At 37.1% G+C, this 27,831-nt stretch overlaps 1 protein-coding gene across 5 annotated transcripts in view; it reads left to right on the plus strand.

The window, feature by feature from the left end:
• The window catches only part of TTC6 (tetratricopeptide repeat domain 6), a 225,790-nt gene that overhangs the window by 84,433 nt on the left and 113,526 nt on the right, over positions 1-27,831 (plus strand). For all 5 annotated transcript variants that reach the window (XM_047739120.1, XM_047739121.1, XM_047739123.1 and 2 more), the window contains exons 3-6: positions 2,209-2,301; positions 7,195-7,404; positions 20,815-20,948; positions 25,638-25,832. In XM_047739120.1, coding sequence (XP_047595076.1) covers positions 2,209-2,301; positions 7,195-7,404; positions 20,815-20,948; positions 25,638-25,832 — 632 coding nt within the window. The remainder of the gene's footprint in view (positions 1-2,208; positions 2,302-7,194; positions 7,405-20,814; positions 20,949-25,637; positions 25,833-27,831) is intronic.

A 27,831-nucleotide genomic window follows, 5' to 3' on the forward strand; every position in this document is an offset into this window, starting at 1 on the left:
TTGATGAACACAGATGCAAAAATTCTCACCAAAATACTGGTCAGTGAGATCCAACAGTACATTAAAAGGATTATTCACCACGACCAAGTGGGATTTATTCCAGGGCTGCAAGGTTGGTTCAACATCCGCAAATCAATCAATGTGATACAACACATTAATAAAAGAAAGAACAAGAACCATATGATACTCTCCATAGATGCTGAAAAAGCATTTGACAAAGTACAGCATCCCTTCCTGATCAAAACTCTTCAAAGTGTAGGGATAGAGGGCACATACCTCAATATTATCCAAGCCATCTATGAAAAACCCACCGCAAATATCATTCTCAATGGAGAAAAACTGAAAGCTTTTCCGCTAAGGTCAGGAACACAACAGGGATGTCCGTTATCACCACTGCTATTCAACATAGTACTAGAAGTCCTAGCCTCAGCAATCAGACAACAAAAGGAAATTAAAGGCATCCAAATCGGCAAAGAAGAAGTCAAACTATCACTCTTCGCAGATGATATGATACTATATGTGGAAAACCCCAAAGACTCCACTCCAAAACTGCTAGAACTTGTACAGGAATTCAGTAAAGTGTCAGGATATAAAATCAATGCACAGAAATCAGTTGCATTTCTCTACACCAACAACAAGACAGAAGAAAGAGAAATTAAGGAGTCCATCCCATTTACAATTGCACCCAAAACTATAAGATACCTAGGAATAAACCTAACCAAAGAGACTAAGAATCTATACTCAGAAAACTATAAAGTACTCATGGAAGAAATTGAGGAAGACACAAAGAAATGGAAAAATGTTCCATGCTCCTGGATTGGAAGAATAAATATTGTGAAAATGTCTATGCTACCTAAAGCAATCTACACATTTAATGCAATTCCTATCAAAGTACCATCCATTTTTTTCAAAGAAATGGAACAAATAATCCTAAAATTTATATGGAACCAGAAAAGACCTCAAATAGCCAAAGGAATATTGAAAAAGAAAACCAAAGTTGGTGGCATCTCAGTTCCGGACTTCAAGCTCTATTACAAAGCTGTCATCATCAAGACAGCATGGTACTGGCACAAAAACAGACACATAGATCAATGGAACAGAATAGAGAGCCCAGAAATGGACCCTCAACTCTATGGTCAACTCATCTTCGACAAAGCAGGAAGCAATATCCAATGGAAAAAAGACAGCCTCTTCAATAAATGGTGTTGGGAAAATTGGACAGCCACATGCAGAAAAATGTAATTGGACCATTTCTTTACACCACACACAAAAATAGACTCAAAATGGATGAAGGATCTCAATGTGAGAAAGGAATCCACCAAAATCCTTGAGGAGAACACAGGCAGCAACCTCTATATAAAATATATGTTTATAAAAAATATAATTAAAAAAATAGAAAAGCAAAATAAAAACACGTGTGTATGTATCAAAAAGTTCAGGTTAGAAGGTTATTATGAAATTCGATGTACTGGACAGCTCATTGTAATGGTAAATAGGTTAAAAAATAAAAGTTGTATCTATGAAGTAAAAAAAAAAAGTTGTATCTATGAAGTAAAAAAAAAGTTGTATCTATGAAGTAAAAAAAAAAAATGTCATGTAATTGAATTGAATCCCCATTTTAAAGATGATAGAACTGAGGTGAGGAGGAACATAGTTACTTGCCTGTTGATACCTGGTCTGTGACTTTGCAATTTGGGCAGGAGCTGGGTTTCTTTACTTCTCTTTGTTGTTAGATGTTGTAGTGTGCTATCTTCTTACCACTTCAGCTGAATGAGACTTTATCATAGCAATTAGCATTAGTAATGATAAAAATGATATTAACAGTTATACTCATTAAAATTTAAAGTATACTCATATTCCTTCTTGCTTTGAGTTAGATTAAATTTTAGTTTTTAATATATCTTCTTTGTACAGCCGTTTAATAGCAGTGTTTTACAAAATCTGTACCTATACCTAATTGTCTGATTAAATCTGATGTTATATCTATTGATATCAATAACTTAAAAAGCCATGAAATTGGAATAATAGATAAAATATTTTCATTGTAGCTTTTGTTTTAGGTTTCCTATTTACTGCATAATATTTAGCTTAAATTTCTTTTATATATTCTTCACTGATTAAATGACTGGAATTTTACTGCATTGAATAATATACCTCTATGATGTTAAAAACTGGCATTATTTTATTTATTTTTTTTTCTTCTTCAAGGATATATCTTTAATGGGGAAAGTGTACTGGCACAAGCCGTCTCAAGTGCAAGCAGAGCAAGGATTACAGATAAATCTTGAGGAACCTCAAATGGTAAAGTTTTTAATAAAAATCCTCTTTGCCTATACTGAAATAGTGGTTTGTCTCTTGTTGCTTGAATACTTGCTTAGACAGTTTAAAAAAACAAACAAACAACCTCCCTTCATTCATTTTAGAGGTGTGTTTAACCGTATGAACAACTAATCCAATATCACATTGGGAATCTTGGCTATTTTGGCTCACCATTGCTGCCTATCATAGACCTTCTGAGCTAAGGCCCAAAACTCTTTCCAGAAGGGGAATATTTTAACAATTCCTCTGGCCTAGGCATTTATATTCAGAAAGTTGTTGCAGAATTAATTAAAGGTTGTTAGCTTCTAAGAAGCATCATCATATATTTTATTTAGCTAGAAAAATTGTTTATAGCATTGATGAGGGAAAAATTTGGTAGAGAAATAATGGATTGTTGGTGACAGAATTTGTTTCAGAAGTAAAGCTTCCTTTTCTTCTATCACTGGCAAAGTATTTATAGGATTCAAAGCAATCTGGAATACATTCCCTATGGATAGGACATGTCTCCCTGTGTATAGAAATCTACATTTACATAAAACAAATCATTGCACCATGATCATTTCCTTTATAAAGGATTTGTAAAATATTGTTACATAGCAAGCTCCTTTAGTTCCTGAAAATGAGTCCACATACATAAAAGATTCAGATTACATTTCATTTTTATCGTAATATGTTATCATTAGAAAATATATGGAATCTTTCCACAAAAGCCGTGGATCTTATAATGTTAGCGTTTCTACAACTGATTGAACTACCAGAGTCTGAAATGCTTCTGGATTGAGACCATGCCTTTTTCTGCTTTGTATTTTTATCTCTTACCCCAGGACCCCACATGTGTAAGGCTAATATGTAGATATATCAATTTTAAAGCCTTCCCACATATGCTTTGGACTTAAAACTGACATCTAGGGTAGCTTTCTCTAGGGAACACCATTTATAGGTAGATATTGAAACCTCTGATATATAAGCTTCCAATGGGTATAATAAACTGAAAATACAAGATTAGTCAGGTGTGGAAAAATAGAAATTCTTCATTAATACCATTTGACTTAAAACCATTTACTGCATTCATGTAAAGTATAACAAAAGATACCATTTTTCAGGAAAATATGAAAAGGGCCCAATATCAGGTACTTGACTTAGACATCATTTTGACTATTTAAAATAAAGATTTAAACAAAAATATTGATTTCTTTGTAATTCTGTGGGAACCATTCTCTCAGTTTTGACATTTACAAGCAATCACTGGACTTTTTCTGGCCACTGGCTTTTTTTTTCTTCTGAGATTTATTTATTTATTTTAGAGAGAGAAGGAGAAAGAGAGCGCATGTGTACATGCATGGGGGATGGGCAGGGGGAGGGAGAGGGTATCTTAAGCAGATTCCAAACAGAGCATGGAGCCTGATGTGGGACTTGATCTCATGACCCTGAAATAATGACCTGAGCGGAGACCAAGAATCAGATGCTTAATTGACTGAATCACCCTGGCACTCCCGGCCACTGGCTTTTTAAGTTAGAAAATACCTTTTAACTTGATACCTGGTCATGGTAAAAAGGCTCCTCTGTGATATCTTTCATTTCAGACACTCTGCCAGAGAGCAGAACTCTATCTGTCCATCCTACCTGTCCCTTAGGCTTCTAGAAGTTTACTGGGCTGATATTTATCTGGGGAACATTGGCTAACATGCTGTCATCTGGTTGTGCCTGCATCCTACCCTCAGAGCATGGCGGCCTCACTTGTGAACATCTCAGTGCCACAGGTCAGAGACCTCTTAGTTCTTTGATGCAACTTATTTTCTTTAAGTACCCACCATTTCAAATACAATAGTTTTTGAATCATCATAGAGAATAATTTCCTCACATACTTACTAAAAAAAATCAGAGTTTATTTATTCATTCCTTTTCTTACAACGTGGTAGGCTTTGTTTTAGACATGGTTAATATAAAGATAGAAAAGACAGTTTTTGACCTTGAGGAACTCATTGTATGGAGTAGACCAATATATAAAGAGACAAAGTACAATACTGCTTAATGAATATTCTAAATAAAGACTACATAGCAGAAGAAAAAATTGATATAATTTTCTTTCATTTATTCATTTACTTGTTCACAAATAATTGGAGATGGTATAAATGCACTAAGTACTTGAGATATAGAGATAGGTAAGATACAATTTTTTTTTCTTAGATTTTAAGTTTTAAAGTACTTAAACTTTCTGGTCTCAGATGACTTTAAACTCTTTTATTTTTTACAGCTTAAATATTCTTTTTAAAAAATTTAAATTCAATTAATTAACATATAGTGAATTATTTGTTATATAGGTACAGCTCTAATACATCAGTCTTGTATAATATCCGGTGCTTATTACATCACATGCTCTCCTTAATGTCCATCACCCAGTTGCTGGAGGATGCCTTTAAACTCTTGAAAATTATTTTAAGGATCCAAAGAAGTTTTTGTTTATATGGATTGTATCAATCAATGTTTACCATAATAGAAATTAAAACTGAGAAAAATATAAAATATTTATCCATTCATTTAAAATAATAAGCCAATTACATATGAACATGGAACATACCATTTTAGACAAAAAAATCTCAAAAAATTTTAGCAAGAGCATTTTTTTGCATATCTGTATAATACCTAGTTTAATAGAGAGCTAGAGTCTCATATCTGTTTCTACATTCAATCTGTTTTGTATGTTTTTTGGTTGAAATATATTAGGTAAGCCTGGTTTCATACAGATTAAAAAAGGAATAATATTTTAACAATTTCTTAACAAAATTATGGCCACTATTCTTTATTAATATACCAAAACTCTGCAAGTGGTAGTCTTAAAGATGAGTTGCAACGAGGAATCTGAAACAAGATAAAGTAACTTATTGTATATCCTTACATTAACATCCATTGGTCTAACTTGTTCTTTGAATGGCTCCTCAACCCCTGCATGCTTTTGTAAGCTCACATGTTAATCATATGAAAAGTACTCGTTCACTGTTTTACCCACAACTGCTTTTCCATCACAAGTGCAAGCATCAACATAGTGAAAAAGGCAAGTAAGACTTGGTATTATTATGAAAATAGCTTTGAAATTGCAGATCCCCTGAAAGGGTCTCAAAGATTGTCAGGAGTCTGTGGACCACACTTTGAGAAGTGCTTGTCTATTGGGAGTAGGAGAAAGAGGGCAAGAGAGTGAAGTTTGGATTCAGGTTGGCTAGGTTCAAATAGAGCACTGCTACTTACTCTCACTGTGACCTTGGGAAGGTTTCTTAACTTTTGAAAGCCTCAGTTTCTTCATCCACAAAATCGGGTTACAAACAGTTCTTGCTTCGTGGAGTCGTGGTGAAGATTAAGCTTAAATGAGATAATGCTCATGTATGTTGATGATTATGATTATGATAATGATTACTTAGACAACTACAGTACAATGTGATGCAGGCTGAAACAGAAGGAGGGCACAGGATACAGACACAATCTGTAAAGGTTTGGTGGCAAAAGGAAGGCTCAGCAGAGTCCTGAAGAGTGTCCGTTGCAGCTACAGGATTGTCACTGCCCTCTCCTCAAGCTTCTCTTTCTTCATTTTCTGTTTTGACGGGTGGTACCTTCATCTGTTCAGTCTCCCAAACCAGAACCTGGGAGTATGTGTTGAAGCCAGGAGAAGAGAAATTGAAAAGAAAGGGAGTGATTAACATGCCAAATCTATGGAGGATGGAACGAATGAGCTTGTCATAGAAAGCACAGGGCCCATAACACATATCGCCTGAGTGTATCTGTTCTGCCATTTTATGAAAAAGATTTTATTAACCCCCCTTTTTACAATGAGGAGAATGAGGCTAAAAAGAATTAAGTAACTTGACCAAAATCACCCATCTATTAATTGACAGATCCAGGATTTGAATAATGTCCCATCCAGTTACAAAACTTTTATCTTTTCATTGTACCATCCAATAGTTTTATAGAAATATGAACTCCAGATTGAAGTTTCATTTTACAAATGGAAATTTCTTGGATTAGCCATCCTTTTTTGTATAATAAAGATAAATAGTATTTGATGTTGTATGACATCTTTATCCTTTATTTTACTTATTAGCAAATGAAAATGTATCGAAGAACAAAGTGATGCAATTGCATTTTCAAGTCATTCTCTAGAATTCAGACTTTTGTATAAATCAGACTGGTTTTATCCATCTGTTAATTTGAGGCAATGAAGCTTTAATTGCCAGTATTCCATCATCCCAAATAGTTTTGGTTTAAAATTGGGTAATATCAAAATATGGTTATAAAGATACTTTACCTAAGACTTGGTAAAATACAGATTAAATCAATGAGATATTTTTAAGGAACACAAAATAGTTTTAAGAGTGATATTTTGTGAGGGTTTTTCACTAGGGCTTGCAATGGAGCGGGGATGTCTGGATAGTCTTCTCGAGGCCTCTGGGCCTCTGGGTCAGCTCTTCTTTGAGTACTTGAAGTCAGGCTTCTGGAAGAGCATCTAGTTAGCAGAAATCCCATTTCTCAGGACTGAAGAATCGCAGAGGTCAGATGTTTCAGTGGGCCTTGATTCTGAATGAGTATGCGGTGAAGTCAGGGTCAGATTGGTGTCTCATGGTTTCCTTAGAGTTGGTGCATAGTTACTGTGGGGTAGCTATATTTCTGAGACAAGAACCAGAGAAAATAATTTGCTAGGCTTTACATTGTTCTTAAGTCAATTTGAATTTCTCTTTTTAAATCTTCAGAAGAAATTTACTACCTTTGGTTAATTTCAATCATGTGTTTTTTATTATCATTTTGTGGTTAGAAAGAAGCACTGTGTGACTTAAAACTTTGGGAGGACCAATAAGAAGAACATTCTTGTACACTTATGTTTTCCCACAGAATATGCTTGAGGAAATTCCTAAAGCTATCTCAAGTATTTTCCAGCTTGAACAAGAAGATGTGTTAGAGTGGGGAGTCTCAGAAGCAGGAAGCACAGTATGTAAATCTCAGGAAACTCTGGAAGTTCGGCCAGCAGATGAATCAAGTAAACCTTTGAAAGACGAACAGCCCACAGGTGATTCCAAAGCAGCCAAACAGGCATCTTTAAAGGTAAAACACTATTTGTGTTGGAAACAGTTATGATTTGTGTGGATGTGCAAGTGTGAAGAAATGGATCAGGCAAGGGCCATGGTGTGGAGGTGGATTTGCCCTGAAAAAGGGCCTTCTATTTGTAAATTGCTCATTTGGGAAAAGGGGATATCTGTGTATTGAGGGCTTTTTGTCTCAACCCTAGTCATAATTCTGGGGAGAGAAGACATATTTTTTAAAAAAGATTTTTAAATTATTTATGACAGAGGGAGATAGTAAGAGACAGAACACGAGCATGGGGGACCTGGAGAGGGAGAAGCAGGCTCCCTGCTGAACAGGGAGCCCAATATGGGGCCTCAATCCCAGGACTCCCAGAATTCTGGGATCATGACCTGAGCGGAAGGCACAGACTTAATAACTGAGCCACCCAGGAAAAAGACACATTTTTAAGGAGGGAAGGAAACTCAGGGCTTTCAGAAATTGACCAAGAGTCCTCCCATTACCATCTTGAGAGAGTCAGAAACTGTAACCCAGGGAAAAGAACTGGGTGAATTTTGTATGTTTTATAACTTTGCCCTGTTTGGGTTTATCCTAACCCTAAGTCTTTTCCTGTTGTGAGAATGTTTCTCAGATTCATTTTATATATGCATAATTTAAATAACTTTTTACCATATCTGTTATATTGCTTTACTACTATTCACTTGGTACTTTTCTTTAATTTGAGATACTTTTAGACTTTAATGAATTTATTTAAAATGGGTACATTTTATTAGGATTTAAAAAAAAGCCATTTTTCCCTGAACCACAAAATATTATCTTATTATCACCATGGATCCTCTCTCTAGCTGATTCAAATGGGAAGGTAAACAACCTTCCCTCTCCTTTTGGGTACCCTCTCCTATTGAAGACAATGTTCCTGCTATGTTTTTCACCCATGTCAACTGGCCATTCTTTAACTTGGACCCCAAATTCCCAACTCTGAAAACTTGGGTTTATCTGTGACCTCCCCTCCCCTTGCCTTTAACCCAAAATGAGTCTCCAAGATCTAGATTCCTCCTAACATTATTGCTTGTAATTTTTTCCTTTTCTTTTCTAGTTGCGTTCATCCTAGTCTGGGTCCTAGTGAACTTGTGTTTGGATTAACACAGTGGTCTCCTGGTTTTTCTTCATTTCTCTAGCCCTACTTTCTTAAGTTCATCTTGCATGATGCTAGCATATAGATCTACTGGGAATAATGGGTAATAAGGAAGATGCACAAATAATAATTGACCAGAGAAAATCCACAACTGCTGTGAAGGAGAAGGGACTTGTGATGGGCTATGGACTCCATTAAAAGTCATGCTGCCTTTCTAAAGCATGGACGTGGGATATGAAGTGAATCCTGCCAAGGTTAAGTGAACGCACTCATTGCTAACTACTTCAGGTGAATCCCGTCTTTCAGGTTGACACCTTCTAGGTGTGTAGCCCTTAGATAGCATCTTTTTCTTTCTTTCTTTTTTTTTTTTAAACAGTATCTTTTTCTTTTTAAAAATTTTATTCATTTATTTGAGAGAGAGAAGGAGAGATGGAGATAGCAAGAGAGAGTGAGTGGAAGGAGAAGGAGAAGCAGGCCCCTGAAAAGAAGGTAGCCCAACTTGGGACTCGATCTTAGGAACCTGAGATCATGACCTGAACTGAAGGCAGATGTTTAAACGACTGAGTCACCCAGGCGCCCCTTAAACAGTATCTTTGAAGACTACGGAATCTTGATGAAAAAGTGTTAGGCAGGTGGGCATAGATAATGTTTTCATCCATACTTCTATCTGAATGTTGGGACTTTGGAAATAAAATGTGGGCACGAGAAGCAAATGGTTAGCTAGTAAATGTGTAAAACAATAACATGGATATCTGGAGAGTGATTTAACCACGATGGCCTGGCAGGAATTAAAGTCTCTCATTAGAAAAATTCCACATTAATTCTTTTGGATTGTTGTGGCTGCTATTAAATATTATTATTATTTTTTTTAGATTTTATTTATTTATATGACAGAGAGAGATCACAAGCAGGCAGAGAGGCAGGTAGAGAGAGAGGAGGAAGCAGGTTCCCTGCTGAGCAGAGAGCCCGATGCGGGGCTCGATCCCAGGACCCTGAGATCATGACCTGAGCCAAAGGCAGCGGCTTAACCTACTGAGCCACCCAGGCGCCCCTAAATATTATTAAGAAATTACAGAAATTTTATTTATTTTTGGTAAAAAGAGGCAGCCCTTCCCTAAAGTAATTAGTATTTTTATTTATCACAGGCCAACCACTTTGTTAAGTGTTTTGCATATATTATCCTAATTCTAAAAATATATTTCTTAACAAGACTGTATTTGAATAAACTGTCATAAAGAATATAAAGAACTGGGGGGAGGAGTCAAGATGGTGGAGAAGTAGCAGGCTGAGACTACATCAGGTAGCAGGACATCACCTAGATAGCTTATCAAACCATTGCAAACACCTACAAAACCAATGGGAGATTGAAGAGAGGAAGAACAGCAATTCTAGAAACAGAAAATCGACCACTTTTTGAAAGGTAGGACTGGCGGAGAAGTGAATCCAAAGCAACGGGAAGATAGACTGGGGGTGGGGGGTGGGGAGTGGGAAGGGCCGGTTCCTGGCAAACAGTGGAACAATGAAGCACAAAATCAGGACTTTTAAAAGTCTGCTCCACTGAGGGAAATAGCTCCAGAGGCTAAACCAGGGTGAAGTCCATGTGGGGCCAGCGTGGCCCTAGGTCCTGCAGGGTCACTGAAGGATCGGGGGTGTCTGAGTGTAGCAGAGCTCGTAGGTATTAGACTGGGGACACTGGCTACAGAGACAGAGCCAAGGAGTGAGCTCTCAGCTCGGGGTTACCTTGAACTGGTAGCAGGCTGGGTGAGCTTGGAGTGTGGCCAGAGGCCAGGGAGATGGGAGTGATTGGGCTCTTTTCTTTGAGAGCGCACTGAGGAGTGGGGCCCCGAGCTCTCGGCTCCTCCGGGCCAGAGACTGGGAGGCCGCCATTTTCATTCCTGTCCTCCAGAACTCTACGGGAAGCATTCAGAGGACAAAAGCTCCTGAAAGCGAACCCGAGCAGATTACTTAGCCCGGCCCCTGGTAAAGGCGGTGCAGTTCCGCCTCCAGCAAAGACACTTGAGAATCACTATAACAGGCCCCTCCCCCAGAAGATCAATAAGAAATCCAGCCAAGACAAAGTTCACCTACCAAGGAGAGCAGCAGAATTCCAGTGGAGGAGAAAGCAAAGCACAGAACTCATGGCTTTCTACTCATGATTCTTTAGTCTTGCAGTTAAATTGATTTTTTTTTTACTTTTTTTTCCTTCTGCTAATTTTTTTTAACTTTTACCCTTTTCTTTTTTAATGTTTTTTACTAGTTTATCTTATATATATATATGTATATATATACATATATATATTTCTTTTTTATATTTTTTCTTTATTTTCATTTTTTAAAATAATTTATTTTCTTTTTTTTCTGAACTTCTTTTTATCCCCCTTTTCCCTCCCACGATTTGGGGTCTCTTCTGATTTGGTTAAAGCACATTTTCCTGGGGTCTTTGCCACCCTTTCAGTATTTTATTTGCTTCTTCATATACTCTTATCTGGACAAAATGACAAGGCGGAAAAACTCACCACAAAAAAAAGAACAAGAGGCAGTACCAAAGGCTAGGGACCTAATCAATACAGACATTGGAAATATGTTAGATCTAGAGTTCAGAATGACGATTCTCAGGGTTCTAGCCTGGCTCGAAAAAGGCATGGAATATATTAGAGAAACCCTCTCTGGAGAGATAAAAGCCCTTTCTGGAGACATAAAAGAACTAAAATCTAACCAAGTTGAAATAAAAAAAGCTATTAATGAGGTACAATAAAAAAAATGGAGGCTCTCACTGCTAGGATAAATGAGGGAGAAGAAAGAATTAGTGATATAGAAGACCAAATGACAGAGAATAAAGAAACTGAGCAAAAGAGGGACAAACAGCTACTGGACCACAAGGGGAGAATTCGAGAGATAAGTGACACCATAAGATGAAACAACATTAGAATAATTGGGATTCCAGAAGAAGAAGAAAGAGAGAGGGGAGCAGAAGGTATATTGGAGAGAATTATTGTAGAGAATTTCCTTAATATGGCAAAGGGAACAAGCATCAAAATCCAGGAGGTGAAGAGAACCCCCCCTGAAAATCAACAAGAATAGGTCCACACTCCGTCACCTAATAGTAAAATTTACAAGTCTTGGCGACAAAGAGAAAATCCTGAAAGCAGCCGGGAAAAGAAGTCTGTAACGTACAAAGGTAAAAATATTAGATTGGCAGCAGACTTATCCACAGAGACCTGGCAGGCCAGAAAGAACTGGCATGATATATTCAGAGCACTAAACGAGAAAAACATGCAGCCAAGAATACTATATCCAGCTAGGCTATCATTGAAAATAGAAGGAGAGATTAAAAGCTTCCAGGACAAACAAAAACTGAAAGAATTTGCAAACACCAAACCAGCTCTACAGGAAATACTGAAAAGCGTCCTCTAAGCAAAGAGAGACCCTCAAAGTAGTAGATCAGAAAGAAACAGAGACAATATACAATAACAGTCACCTTACAGGCAATACAATGGCACTAAATTCATATCTCTCAATAGTTACCCTGAATGTTAATGGGCTAAATGCCCCAATCAAAAGACACAGGGTATCAGAATGGATAAAAAAACAAAACCCACCAATATGCTGCTTACAAGCAACTCATTTTAGACCCAAAGACACCTCCAGATTTAAAGTGAGGAGGTGGAAAACAATGTACCATGCTAATGGACATCAGAAGAAAGCTGGGGTGGCAATCCTTATATCAGATCAATTAGATTTTAAGCCAAAGACTATAATAAGAGATGAGGAAGGACTCTATATCATACTCAAGGGATCTGTCCTACAAGAAGATCTAACAATTTTAAATATCTATGCCCCTAACGTGGGAGCAGCCAACTATATAAACCAATTAATAACAAAATCAAAGAAACACATCAACCATAATACAATAATAGTAGGGGACTTTAACACTCCCCTACTGAAATGGATAGATCATCTAAGCAAAAGATCAACAAGGAAAGAAAGGCCTTAAATGACACACTGGACCAGATGGACATCACAGATATATTCAGAACATTTCATCCCAAAGCAACAGAATACACATTCTTCTCTAGTGCACATGGAACATTCTCCAGAATAGATCACATCCTGGCTCATAAATCAGGTCTCAACTGGTATCAAAAGATTGGGATCATTCCCTGCATATTTTCAGACCACAATGCTCTGAAGCTAGAACTCAATCACAACAGGAAATTTGGAAGAACACAAATACATGGAGACTAAACAGCATCCTTCAAAAGAATGAATGGGTCAGGGGGCGCCTGGGTGGCTCAGTGGGTTGGGCTGCTGCCTTAGGCTCAGGTCATGATCTCGGGGTCCTGGGATCGAGTCCCGCATCGGGCTCTCTGCTCAGCAGGGAGCCTGCTTCCCTTCCTCTCTCTCTGCCTGCCTCTCTGCCTACTTGTGATCTCTCTCTCTCAAATAAATAAATAAAATCTTAAAAAAAAAAAAAAAAAAGAATGAATGGGTCAACCAGGAAATTAAAGAAGGATTGAAAAAATTCATGGAAACATATGATAATGAAAACACAACGGCTAAAATCTGTGGGACACAGATTAGGCAGTCCTGAGAGGAAAATATATAGCGGTACAAGCCTTTTTCAAGAAACAAGAAAGGTCTCAAATACACAACCTAACCCTACACCTAAAGGAGCTGGAGAAAGAACAGCAAAGAAAGCCTAAACTCAGCAGAAAAAGAGAAATCATAAAGATAAGAGCAGAAATCAATGAAATAGAAACAAACAAACAAAAAAACAATAGAACAAATCAACGAAACTAGGAAGTGGTTCTTTGAAAGAATTAATAAGATCGATAAACCCCTGGCCAGACTTATCAAAATGAAAGGAGAAAGGACCCAAATAAATAAAATCATGAATGAAAGAGGAGAGATCACAACCAACACCAAAGAAATACAAACAATTATAAGAACATACTATGAGCAACTCTATGCCAACAAATTCGACAATCTGGGAGAAATGGATGCATTCCTAGAGACATATAAACTACCACAACTGAACCAGGAAGAAATAGAAAACCTGAACAGACCCATAACCAGTAAGGAGATTGAAACAGTCATCAAAAATCTCCAAACAGGGACGCCTGGGTGGCTCAGTGGGTTAAGCCGCTGCCTTTGGCTCAGGTCATGATCTCAGCGTCCTGGAATCGAGTCCCACATCGGGCTCCTTGCTCAGCAGGGAGCCTGCTTCTCCCTCTGCCTCTGCCTGCCACTCTATCTGCTTGTGCTCACTCTCTCTCTCTCTTTCTCTCTCTCTCTCTCTGACAAATAAATAAATAAAATCCTTAAAAAAAAAAAATCTCCAAACAAACAAAAGTCCAGGACCAGACAGCTTCCCGGGGGAATTCTACCAAATATTTAAAGAAGAACTAATTCCTATTCTCCTGAAACTGTTCCAAAATATAGAAATGGAAGGAAAACTTCCAAACTCATTTTATGAGGCCAGCATCACCTTGATCCCAAAACCAGACAAGGATCCCATCAAAAAAAGAGAATTATAGACCAATATCCTTAATGAACACAGATGCGAAAATTCTCACCAAAATACTGGTCAGTGAGATCCAACAGTACATTAAAAGGATTATTCACCACGACCAAGTGGGATTTATTCCAGGGCTGCAAGGTTGGTTCAACATCCGCAAATCAATCAATGTGATACAATACATTAATAAAAGACAGAACAAGAACCATATGATACTCTCAATAGATGCTGAAAAAGCATTTGACAAAGTACAGCATCCCTTCCTGATCAAAACTCTTCAAAGTGTAGGGATAGAGGGCACATACCTCAATATTATCCAAGCCATCTATGAAAAACCCACCGCAAATATCATTCTCAATGGAGAAAAACTGAAAGTTTTTCCGTTAAGGTCAGGAACATAGCAGGGATGTCCGTTATCACCACTGCTATTCAACATAGTACTAGAAGTCCTAGCCTCAGCAATCAGGCAAGAAAAAGAAATTAAAGGCATCCAAATCAGCAAAGAAGAAGTCAAACAATCACTCTTTTCAGATATGATACTATATGTGGAAAACCCAAAAGACTCCACTCCAAAACTGCTAGAACTTGTACATGAATTTAGTAAAGTGTCAGGATATAAAATTAACGCACAGAAATCAGTTGCATTTCTATACAACAACAGCAAGATAGAAGAAAGAGAAATTAGGGAGTCAACCCCATTTACAATTGCACCCAAACCATAAGATACCTAAGAATAAACCTAACTAAAGAAACAAAGAAACTGTGCTCAGAAAACTATAAAGTACTCATGAAAGAAATTGAGGAAGACACAAAGAAATGGAAAAATGTTCCATGCTCCTGGATTGGAAGAACAAATTCGTGAAAATGTCTATGCTACCTAAAGCTATCTACACATTTAATGCAATTCCTATCAAAATCCCACCCATTTTTTCCAAAGAAATGGAACAAATAATCCTAAAATTTATATGGAACCAAAAAAGACCTTGAATAAGCCAAAGGAATATTGAAAAAGAAAGCCAAAGTGGGTGGCATCACAATTTCAGACTTCAAGCTCTATTACGAAGCTGTCATCATCAAGACAGCATGTACTGGCACAAAAACAGACACATAGATCAATGGAACAGAATAGAGAGCCCAGAAATAGATCCTCAACTCTATGGTCAACTAATCTTCGACAAAGCAGGAAGCAATGTCCAATGGAAAAAAGACAGCCTCTTCAATAAATGGTGTTGGGAAAATTGGACAGCCACATGCAGAAAAATGAAATTGGATCATTTCCTTATACCACACATGAAAACAGACTCAAAATAGATGAAGGACCTCAGTGTGAGAAAGGAATCCATCAAAATCCTTGAGGAGAACACAGGCAGCAACCTCTTCGACCTCAGCCGCAGCAACTTCTTCCTACATACATCGCCAAAGGCAAGGGAAGCAAGGGTAAAAATGCACTATTGGGATTTCATCAAGATCAAAAGCTTTTGCACAGCAAAGGAAACAGTTAACAAAACCAAAAGACAACTGACAGAATGGGAGAAGATATTTGCAAATGACATATCAGATAAAGGGCTAGTGTCCAAAATTTATAAAGAACTTAGCAAATTCAACACCCAAAGAACAAATAATCCAATCAAGAAATGGGCAGAGGACATGAACAGACATTTCTGCAAAGAAGACATCCAGATGGCCAACAGACACATGAAAAAGTGCTCCATATCACTCGGCATCAGGGAAATACAAATCAAAACCACAATGAGATACCACCTCACACCAGTCAGAATGGCTAAAATTAACAAGTCAGGAAATGACATGCTGGCAAGGATGCGGAGGAAGGGGAACCCTCCTACACTGTTGGTGGGAATGCAAGCTGGTGCAACCACTCTGGAAAACAGCATGGAGGTTCCTCAAAAAGTTGAAAATAGAGCTACCCTATGACCCAGCAATTGCACTACTGGGTGTTTACCCTAAAGATACAAATGTAGTGATCCGAAGGGGCACATGCACCCGAATGTTTATAGCAGCAATGTCCACAATAGCCAAACTATGGAAAGAACCTAGATGTCCATCAACAGGTGAATGGATAAAGAAGAAGTGGTATATATATATATATATATATATATAATGGAATACTATGCAGCCATCAAAAGAAATGAAATCTTGCCATTTGCGATGACATGGATGGAACTAGAGGGTATCATGCTTAGTGAAATAAGTCAGTCAGATAAAGACAACTATCATATGATCTCCCTAATATGAGGAAGTGGAGATGCAATGTGGGGGGTTAAGGGGTAGGAGTAGAATAAATGAAACAAGATGGGATTGGGAGGGAGACAAACCATAAATGACTCATAATCTCACAAAACAAACTGAGGGTTCCTGGGGGGAGGGGAGTCGGGAGAGGGGGGTGGGGTTATTGACATTGGGGAGGGTATATGCTATGGTGAGTGCTGTGAAGTGTGTAAACCTGGTGATTCACAGTCCTGTACCCCCGGGGATAAAAATACTTTATATGTTTATAAAAAAAGTTAAATAAAAAAAAATTAAAAAAAAGAATATAAAGAATTTGTCCAAGTGGAAATATCTAGTTAGTTTGTAAAAGCAAGACTTGAACTGAGATGGTCTAATTCTGGAACCTTTACTCTTTGCCTCTTTGCAACAGTGCTCTTTCATAACAACAATTAACAGATATCTGGTTAAGTACAAAAGGAAACTCTCCGTTACAATAATGAGTCAGGATAGGGTGGTCCTCACAAAACTAGAAGGAATGGTTGGTCAAGAAAGACTTGGGAGAATGGATTAAGAGAGCTCTAAACTAGAACCAGAAATGTTTCAAGAGGACAAGAAGAGAAAACCATCAAAGACTTGATGGTGTATTTTTTTGGCATAGTGTGGGACATGTTAGTAATGCCATAGAAAGGCAGTAGTCCTGTTACTTGTCCCACCAAGTATATTGTATTCATTTGCATTAACATGTCAGGATGAGTTATAAACCATGAACTTTACTTTGGACATCTGAGGGCATAAAATTAGTCTCTAGCATCTCTGGTACAAGAATGAGGAATAATATACAAGCCAACCAGACTTGGGGGGACAAGAAGACTTCTTTTGACACAGCAAAAGGAATTAGCACAGAGGTGTGTTAAAGGAGTAGTGCAGGACTTCCACTGCTCAGATATATGCCGAAAGGTCTCATTCAGCAGAAAAGCAGATAATTTGATTAGTTTTATGACCATTTCTATTCTAAGAAGCTCATTAGTATAATAAAAATTGTTAGGACTCTGTCCTTAGTCATGAGCAACATGACTTAGATAAATGAAACAAAAAAGAGAAATGAGGTAATGGTGTCCGTGAAGAAATGACTGACACCAGGGCCTGCAAGAGGATTGTTGAACATTTTAGGAGGGAAAAGGGTAAAAGTCTGTAAAAATATAGATATTACATGTCTTGGGATTCTAAATGGAAGGAAGTTTAAGAGATGCAGGATGCCCTAAATCCCCTCAGATTCTCACAAAAACGGGATGCCTGGGTGGCTCAGTTGGTTAAGCAACTGCCTGCGGCTCAGGTCATGATCTTGGAGTCCCAGGAACATTGGGCTCCCTCCTCAGCGGGAAATCTGCTTCTCCTTCTTCTTCTCCCTCTGCTTGCCTCTCCTCCTGCTCTCTCTCTCTCTCTCTGTCAAATAAATAAACAAAATCTTAAAAAGAATTCTCACAAAAACAGTTATAAATGATCTACTGCATTCAGAGTTTTAAAGATACATAAAGATGAAAGAAGAAATAGACATCCATAGATAAACATGAAAGTGACATATGGCTATAATAATTATATCAAAATGCCTCAGATCCAGAATGGGTTGAGACCTGTGAATCATGCTAAGAATAAAAAATTATTTTTTTTTCAAATGAGTTTAAGAGCAAAGAGAGAAAAAAGGAAGGATAACCCCATCATTATGGATGAATGGTGTGATGACAACATAGCTGCCTTAATTTAATTTTGAAAAAAGGTTGAGATTTTAAGTAAACAGAAATATGACAAAGAGAAAAGGAAGCTGATAAACTTGTACTTTGCTTCTCTTAAATCTGACAAGGAGAATAATCTTTAGTTTAGAAAGAAGGGAAAAAGAAGTGATAAAAGAAACTTGAAGTCCAAGATTGGTAAAAGATTTTAAGAGTAACTTAGGTACCTGAGCCTGTCAGCTCAGGCAGATGGGTTGAAGCCTGTTGTGCCCCTGTCCACAGCAGCTTTGAGGACAGGCTATAGTGGGAGGGGAGCTCAAAGCCTGGGGTCTGGCAACTGCAAATCTGAGATTGATCTTTTTAAGGATAAGGGTTATGGTTTTTGTAATGTGTGCATTGATCAGATGACAGAACCCTGGAATGATAAATGACTCATTAAAAGAACTGTGAGAACTTTAAAAGAACCCCTTATATACAGCTTATAAGAGGAAGCAGTCATCACTTGGAGCCAGCATGAGTTTCTTAAGGACAAGCCACAGAAGACCAAACTTATTTCTTTTTTAGACTTACTGGACTGAGCGTCAGAAAAGTATCAGGCCTGGAGTTCAATGAAAGGCTACCATGGTGAAGAGCTTGTCCTACAAGGAAGCTCATTAAACATTAGTTATTGTTAATAGCTTTTGGATTTCAGCAATCCATTTATGCAAGCCTCCCAATGATGGTTTCATAGACTAGACTGCAATCAGGTGAATTGCTAGACGGATTTGTAATTAGTTATGCAAATGATGCACAGCTAGCTATGAAAGTCCCTGGTGGACTGTGAGAGGGCTGTGTCCATTGTAGCATATTTCCTAATAATTTGAATGAGAATATGGAAGATTACTGATTGTATTGGTAGATAACATCCAAATGCATTGACAAAGTTTGGTTGTCAAACCTCAGATGAAATTTAATTGGAATAATATGTCTATGGTTCTGCCCTTGGGTCCACAAGCTAAGTGCATAGATATGGGATGACATGACTCAGAGCAAATGTGAAAGACTTCAGAGTTTTATTTAGGCCATGATTTTGTTTTGTGAGAGGAAGACAAGTGTAATCATCATAGTTTGCGCTGATTGATGAATACTATAAAAGACGATCATCTTTCTCCTGGTTGATCAGATCCCATCACACCTCACATGTCGTGTTCAGATCTGGGTTTACAATCCCAGGAGCAACACTGACAAATTGGAGACCATTTGGAACAGAGCATTTAAGATGACAAAGCACAGTACTTCAGAAACATATCATATAGGGTAGAGTTGAAGGGACTGCATTGTTTATTTGGGGGAAAAGCAGGCCCAGGTGAGTCAGCTGTATTCAAATATTTGATTGCCAGTCAGATGGAAGAAGCTAGACTGTACCTGTATGATCCTGAGGTTTGAATTGAGACTGGTGGATGAAAGTTGTTAGGCTCTATAACAAACAAACAACTGGGGGACTTTCAGAGAGAAAGTGGCTGCCTTTGGATATATTGAAGTCCTCCATTCCCCACTATGTTCAAGCCAGGATGGATGACCATTTGGTGGAGAAACTGTAAGGGAAATTCAAACGTTAATGGAGTGGTGAAATTCAAACGTTAATGGAGTGGTGAGATAGAATGGTCTGTACTCTGAGCTTTCCTTACTCATCATCACTTCTTCACCTAAGAAATCACAATAGCTCTCTCCTTTCTACTGCTGGGAGCCCAAACCCTCTACCTAATTTATAAAAACCTCCCTTTATCTGGCCTTCTCCTATTTATTCAACCATATCTCTGCATTTCCCAAGGAAAGCCACCCTGCTTTCTTCCTTAAATCTAGTCTAAAAAACAAAAAAACAAAACAAAACAAAAAAACCCAGAACGTCCCACAGAGAAAATATATTTTGATGACCTTGTACCATGAATTCTGCAAATTTTCTAGGAAATCTAGGAAAATGATACTCTTAATACCTGTAACGATTAAAAGATAATTATTTAAGAGACAGAAATGCGTTTGATTTTCCCCAAGCGGTAGAAATAGAAAACAGTACAACTGTAAGAAGTACAAATTGGTAAACTTTGCTCAAAACAGTTATATAAACCATTAAAGTTCATTTTGGCTTCTGCTTGCAACCAGTCATGCCAAACTTTTAAGAGACTAAGGGAAAATTCTATTAAAAATACCAATGAAGGGGAGCCTGGCTGGCTCAGTTGGTGGAGTGTGTGACTCTTGATCTCAAGGTTTTATGTTTAAACCTCACGTTGGGTGTAGAGACTACTTAAAAAAAAATCTTAGAAAAAAAAAGCAATAAAGAAGAGTAGGCCATGGAGGGGAAAATCTTGTATTTCTTCTAATAGTTTTAAGGCAATAAATAAAATAATGTTTTTTAAAGATTTTATTTATTTATTTGAGAGACAGAGAGTGTTTGTGGGGGCGGTGCAGAGGGGGCAGAGGGAGAGGGAGAAGCAGAGGACCCACTGAGCAGGAAGCCAGATGTGTGACTCGATCCCAGGACCCTGAGATCATGACCTGAGCCTAAGGCAGATGCTTAACTGACTGAGCCACTCAGGTGCCCCAGGCAATAAATAAAATATTATAGATAAATATGATACTAATATTTTTATTGCTATGAAGGTGTATATGTAAAAATTTAAAAAAGGATTTAGAGGAAAATATCAATTCACCTTTAGGATTTATATTATGTTATAAAATATACATAGAAATTAGGAGTTTAAATATAAGATAGACCATTAAATATGAGAGAAAGATCTAATTCTCATGTTACAACTTTCCTTAATAGCCTCCTTTATATTTTCTTGAAGGCGAAATCATCAGAATTTCTGCAAATTAGAGGAAAAGAAGTTAAGCGAACACAAAAAAATAAATTAGGAATTCCGCAACAGAGACAAGGAAGGTGTTCAAAACCCTCGTGGGATCAAAAACTACCGAAAAAAAAGTAACTTCCTTAAGTTTACAAATTTTACTGCCTGAAGAGAAGTTATTTAATAGCATTGATACCTGAAAATGCATTTTTAAAGGAAAATTTAATGTTTTAGAAGTTCATATATATGAGATTTAAGTTAAACTTTCCCACAGGAAGAGCTGGTGTCAGATATTATGGTTGGGATATATGTGCTCTACTTCACACTTCTTTCCATAACTGTTTTGGCCAATGTACTTAGTTTAATGATTTAACAATGATATAATTGAATAAAAATAACTCTTTGTGAGACTAAGGAAAATTAAATGTTAACATGTTAGATCTGATATTTTTGGTCACAATAATGACTAATTTGGATTAACTGCTAAGTAAGTTGGTTTATTTTGTTATTATGAAATAAAATAAAATTCAACCCAACAAAAAATATTCATAGGCCAATCAATTTGGTAATTTAGATGACCTTATTTTTCTCTACTTTCATTTCATTTCCCTCCCCCAATTTTTAATGGAGGGTCTTATTATGCAAGGGTACCTCAATTTTGAATAATATGTGTAAATGCAATTTAGATTTATGGGTTTCTCTTTTGCCAATTACCTTGTTGAAACTGGTTTTTTCCTTATTTTACCACTAGGTTTTTATGGGTTGGTTTATTCTAGATTCTTCTTCATTTGACTCTTTATTGGGGCTTAAAGAAGCTTTAATTATTAGCTTTTGTTGTTGCTTAGGGCACTGAAAGGTTGTGCTGGACATGGAAGACAACCTTTTTATGGCCAGCCTACACTTTGTAAATGGATATTACTCACAATTTAGTAGCTGAGAATAGACTCATGGGAAAAGAATTCCAAAGTTTATGAAAGAGTCGAATTGGCATTTAAGTGACCCTGTACATGCCATTGCTTATCTGCATTGCTTTAAGCTCATTTAGTTAGCAAGATTATGTATTAAAACAAATAGTGACAGCAGACAACAAGTATTTTACCTTCAATAAATAGTTACTGTCAGATTATCAATGAAGCAGAAACTTCGTGATTTTTTTCCCCTAAAAAACCTTGCATTTAGTGCATTAAGCAAAGTAGTATGGCCACACACAGAGTCAGAGTCTTTTCTTTTTTATGTCTTAGTGTTTCAAAGAATGACAAATAGTCCTATTTAAGGAGAGTGTGCTATAAAAACATACAGCCTTTCTCGAGCATGCCAAAAATATTTGTAGATCTTTTTGATATATATAGTACTGTGTTAATTCATTAAAATTGAAATGAGAAATTTTCATTAGAGAGAATTAAGAATAAGATGCTGAGGAATGAAAAGCTGATAGTTAAGAAATTTGCATAATGAAAGACAGTTTTAGAACAATGTTTCTGAAAATCTTTTATTCACTACTCCTTTTTCTTTAAACACTTTTTTTTTTTAACCTAACTTTTCTCACCAGTGACTAGCCCCCAAATTAAATCATTTTCTTGGAAATTCAGCCATTTCTTGGAAACATGTTAGTTAGCTCAATGACCTAGGGAGATTCACTTGCAAATCTGTTATTAGAGTATAATGGGAGCATAGGAATTCAGATTGGTTGTAGTGCTTTTTCAAGGAAAAAAATTCGTAATGTAATCTCAAGTACATTCCATTAGCCAGGACCTGTTCTAGACAGAATGATGATGTAGATGAGCTTGACTTTAGAGCTCACCTTTTTTTCTCCTCTTTTTTTTTTTTTCTTTTCCCCTGTCCCAAGTCCTCTTTTTGGATCCCTGGCTTCCTGGACACCCATTTTCACTCCTCTAGTTAGGTTTCTTTGTCTCGGGCATTTCTAAATGCTTTGGTTTTACCTCCCCTAGCCCCTCCCCTACTCAAACATGTATAGATTTTATGCCCTGTTCTTGTTGAGTCCTATGCTGTTTTGGAAATGATATAAACTGCTCTCTATTAGTGATTCGGTAATGTTCATATTGTGCCTAGTGATGGGTTAAGTGCTGTCCAATACAAATTAATAACAATAGCAAAAAAATAAAACAAGCATTTCTTGAAACTCCCACAGGCCAGGAACTGTTTATTATTATCAATTTTACAAATGCAGTAATTAGGGATTTCTTTTAATAGTTAGAGATTTTATTTTCATCTTACGGAAGACCTTCAGAGAACCTAGTGACATAGCTTACAGGTGTTAGAACTAAGATTCTGATCCAGGCCCAGCCAACTCTAAAGTCTAAATTCTTTGTAGTTTGCTCCTATCTAGACTACATGGAGCAGTAGGTAGACAGATCAGCATTAATCCATTAGATAAAGGGTCAGAAGGGGTGGCACAAAAAGAAGGCAATGTATGAAAAGAGATATTTGTCAAAAAGAAAAAAGAACAGTAAATTTTGCAGAGAAGTTTGTCTTCAGGTATTGTTTGAAGGATATTTAAACATGGACAAAACGATAGGCGTACTTGATCCATAACTGAAGGAATTGACCGGTATTTCTGTCCCCATGAATTGTCCTGGAGACAGATAATAATAGCTTATATCTGCCTTGTGAGTGAAACTATTTTAAATGCATTCAATCCTTTCTTTTCTTTGTATTGTGGTAGAGTTGAAATGCAATGTTACATTAGTTTCAGGTATACAACCTAATGATTCAACAATTCTGTTATGCTAGGCTCACTGCAAGTGTAGTTAACGCCTGGCACCATACACTGCTATCACAATACTACTGACTATATCCCCTCAACTGTGCCTTTCATTCCCAAGACTTATTCCTTCCTTAATTGGAAACTGGTATCTACCACTCCCCTTCCCCACTTTGCCCATTCCTCCACTGCCTCCCCTCTGGCAAACACCAGTTTGTTCTCATCTCCTTTCTTTCTTAAAGTAGCTTTATCCAGGAGGTGCTAATGTTATTTCCAATTTTCCAGGGTATAAATAAATGAATTGACTTGCTTATGACCTAGTGATAATTTTAAAAAGATTTGAGCAGAGTCAGCCTGACTCTGACCCCTGTGTTAGAAGTGCAGTCAGACTTTAAGAGCCTTGAAACTTAGAGAGAGGAAGGTAGATGAATGCAGCAAGAGACAGAGAACTGTTGTGCTGGGCAAAGGAGTGTTTACAGACAGTGTGATAGAATTTTGCAGGAAGAATAGAAGAGAGAAAGAGACAGAGGGAGCGGTGCTCAGTCCAACTCTCAGGCTGAAGTGATTGAGGACCTGTACTGGAGTGTTTTGGAAGTGAGGGGGGAGAAGGAGCAGCCCCGAGCTGCAGAAAGCCCCAATTTTTCATAGGATGTGCAAGTGAAGGAAAGAGAAGTCAAAGATGGCTCAGTGTTTCATATCTTATAGGCCAGGAATCTAGGTGAGATAGTGATACTGGAGATGAAATTTGGGAGGTCTCAGCACAAGAGTAAATAGAAACACTGAAGCTTACTTTTCCAACGTACAAAGGTGAGTTCAACTTTGGAAGTCACCCTCCGTTTGGAAGATGGAGAAAGAAAACAGAGTGACTAAATCAAATCATGAATTTGAGAGGGAGATGGAGAGCTGGGACAGCACAGGTTTAAAAAAGCTTGCAGTTTCAGGAAGGTCATCGATATTGTTAGCTGTGTCTTAGGGGTCCTAGAGAACATGATCTAAAGTTCATTTGATTTGGTTTGGTGAAAAGGACATCATGTGTTAATGTAAGAGTATAACTTTATTTATTTTTAAAAACATTTAAAAAAAGATTTATCTATTTATTATGACAGAGAGATAGCAGCACACAAGCAGGGATGTTGGCAGTCAGAGGCAGAGGGAGAGGGAGAAGCAGGCTCCCCATTGAGCAGGGAACCCGATGCGGGACTTGATCCCAGGACCCTGGGATCATGACCTGAGCCAAAGGCAGATGCTTAACCTACTGGTGTAATTATAGTAGGAAGGCGGAGATGGAATCATACTGGATAGGGTCCACTTCCACCTCAGGGGTCATTAACAGGCAGTACTAGGAAAAAAATTGGCTTATAGCCAGCAGCATTGTATGTAGATCCTAGTAGTTACCAATTTTATTGACCTCTCCAAAATAAGCCTGCTCTAAAATAAGGATAGTAATATCTCCCATATAATAAGTTCATTGTGGGAGTTAATGAGAATGTATATAAATAGCCTAGTACAGATTAGTAGTAGTAGTAGTACATGGTAGGTGTTCTACACATATCTGTTGATTGGATGGCGAGTGACAATGGGAACTAAGAAAGATTTTCATGTCTTCTTCTCTACTTTGGAAAGGCAGGAGAGAAGCAAGTTCTAGCAGAGTGGGAAGGAAGATGCTGCATAAACTTTAGAGACCTGGGTTCCATTGATGTTAGTTAATGGATAATATGATACATTGTTCTATTTCTTCAGGGACACTAACATTTGAGCAGAGTAGCAAACACATAATGCATGATGGTTGGATACGTATCACCAACTGAGTTACAGAAATCAGCAGAAGAGCTTTGGGGTGAGGTAACAATGAGTTTGCTTTTTGACCTGTTGTTTCTGAGGTATCTGTAGGTCACATAGATTGAGATCTTCAGCAGAAGGCTGGATATATAACTTTGAAGATCTGGTCAATGGTGGTATTAAATTTGTTATAAACCAGTATTATAGTTTTAAATCTTACACATTTTGACACCCTTTTTAGAGCCTAAATTAACATCAAAGTATTTTATATTGAAAAGACCGCAAATGATCAAAGAATTCCACTTTCTTTTCTCCATTGCAGAATTCTGCAAGACTACCGCTTTCCAACCCTTCATGATTTGTGCACCACTGTCCCAGCCCAGGAGCTGCCTGTTAACTTGCACTTGGCTTCTCGAGTGTACCATACAGCTGACAAGAAAGGTCACAATACATTGCTTACGATATTGGGAACCTCTTTCTTAGATAATCACTTAACAGATGAAGAGCGAAGAGACAGGTAAGAGTTCCTCTGGTAATTTTCTTTTAAACCAGATTTAAACTGTCAAAGAAATCCTGTCTTTGAGGTTGAGATTTTGAAGACTCAGTTCTGCTTTTAGACACTAGAGAGGAGCAGTTTTTGTCCTTTTCCATTCCTTCCCAGTACTTATACAGTCTAGGACAACATCTTCATTTCCTGCTATTAACAGCATGAACCTTGGCTTATTTGGTAACTTTAGTTTAGTGGTGTCTAGTTACCAAAGAGTGTCACATACATTAGCATATTTGTTCTTTGTAATAATTCTGTGGAGTAGAGATGTGAAAATTGAGGTTCATAAAAATCAAGCCACATTTTTAGGCTTATACAATTAAGAAAATCACAGATTTGAGATTCCAAGTCAGTCTTTTAGATTTCACACCTCCTTTGGGCGTACTGAGTCCAGGGATCATGTATAAAAGTCATCGCACTGGAGTTTCTTCCATTTCTCTTCATGTCTCATTCCCCTTTGGCATCTGAGCATTCTTTACTGGAGAGTATGTAATTTATAGCATCCTCAAAAGAGAGAAGAAAAGGGAATGGAGGTCACATTTATTTAGCTGAAACTATAATCCTAGCACTGTGTAGTGTGCTTTGCATCTTTTCTTTTTAAAGCCTCAACTACAAGAAGTCATAATTTCCATTTTAGTCTTGAAGAAGCTTAGGCTCCATAATATTGGGTTGCTTGCCCAAGTTCTCATCTTTGGATAGTGATAAAAATTCAGATGTGTCGTGTCTGACACAGTTTTTCCTCAAACTTCTTTTCACCGTCACCCCTTTAAGGAAGGCTTTTAAAAGCTTTTCCTCCTAATTGCCCTTCCCCATTAAATTTTAATATCCTGGATATACGTTGTATCTCTTTATGGTGCTGTATCTATCTGTTTACACACACGTATATACATATACATATACATATGTGTATGTATACATATACATATATGCGTGTGTGTTCATATATATGCCATATATATAAAGAGTAAGCTCTCATCACCCTCCTCCCCAGGCACCAACTTTCACCCCTTTGGGGGCGAAATCACCAGCTCATTGAGAATTTATATTCATAAGTCTTTCAGAAGAGCTGATAGGAATCCTGAAACATTATCTATGACACATTTGAAAATATTGAGAATATTGAATATTTAGTTAGATTTAAATAGAAACATTTTAAGTATCATGTTTCAAGTATTTCATTAAAATATGAGAGTATTTTAAAAGACCACTTTTAATTACATGAACTATCACAGAATTATAAGTAACTTACCCTTTCTTTTCGTGGTATATGCTGAGCTCATTTTCTCAAACTTGACTTTTAGTAAAAACTGTAACACTTTACTGCATTCTTTCAGCATTTAAAATCATCCAATTTCCCTGCATTTAGTAACCACAATGAAATTCAATTTGAATTCCTAAAAGAGGGTCATTCTCATGTTTATTTTCTGTTTAGGCGAAAATATTTTTCAAGGATTTATTTGCTATTCATAATCTTATACACCTAAGTCTCTTAGTTTTGATTTATAAGGTGAGTGTTCTGAAATTTTTGAAATAAATTGTATGTGAAGAATTTTGGAAATTTCAAAACTTCCTGCTTCTCTGGTAGAAAGTAACAGTTCTGTATGAATTTTTGGAATATCTTTTAAGAGCTAAAGCTGAGAGTGGAAAATAAAGACATAAACATAATCTAGTAATCATGAAACTACCATTTTGAGTAATTTCCATTAGCACTGTAAGCTAAGCAACATTCTAAAGAGTTATAGCTTCTGTTAGTCATGCAAAGTGTTAAAAATACTGGTTTCTTTCCAATTCTAAAATTCTTTTTCTTCAAGTAGATCATTCTTTTTCCAAGAGAGTCAATAAATGTTCTATTTGATGATGATAATTCTTGGCAATTTGTTCCTAAGTACCAAATAAGAAGTTAATTTAAGTACTGAATATTTAATTCTCTGGCATCCATCTCTTGAGGATTACCTTGCTAAACATAGCT

Source organism: Lutra lutra, chromosome 7 (assembly GCF_902655055.1).
Source record: "Lutra lutra chromosome 7, mLutLut1.2, whole genome shotgun sequence".
In the NCBI taxonomy this organism is placed as follows: domain Eukaryota; kingdom Metazoa; phylum Chordata; class Mammalia; order Carnivora; family Mustelidae; genus Lutra; species Lutra lutra.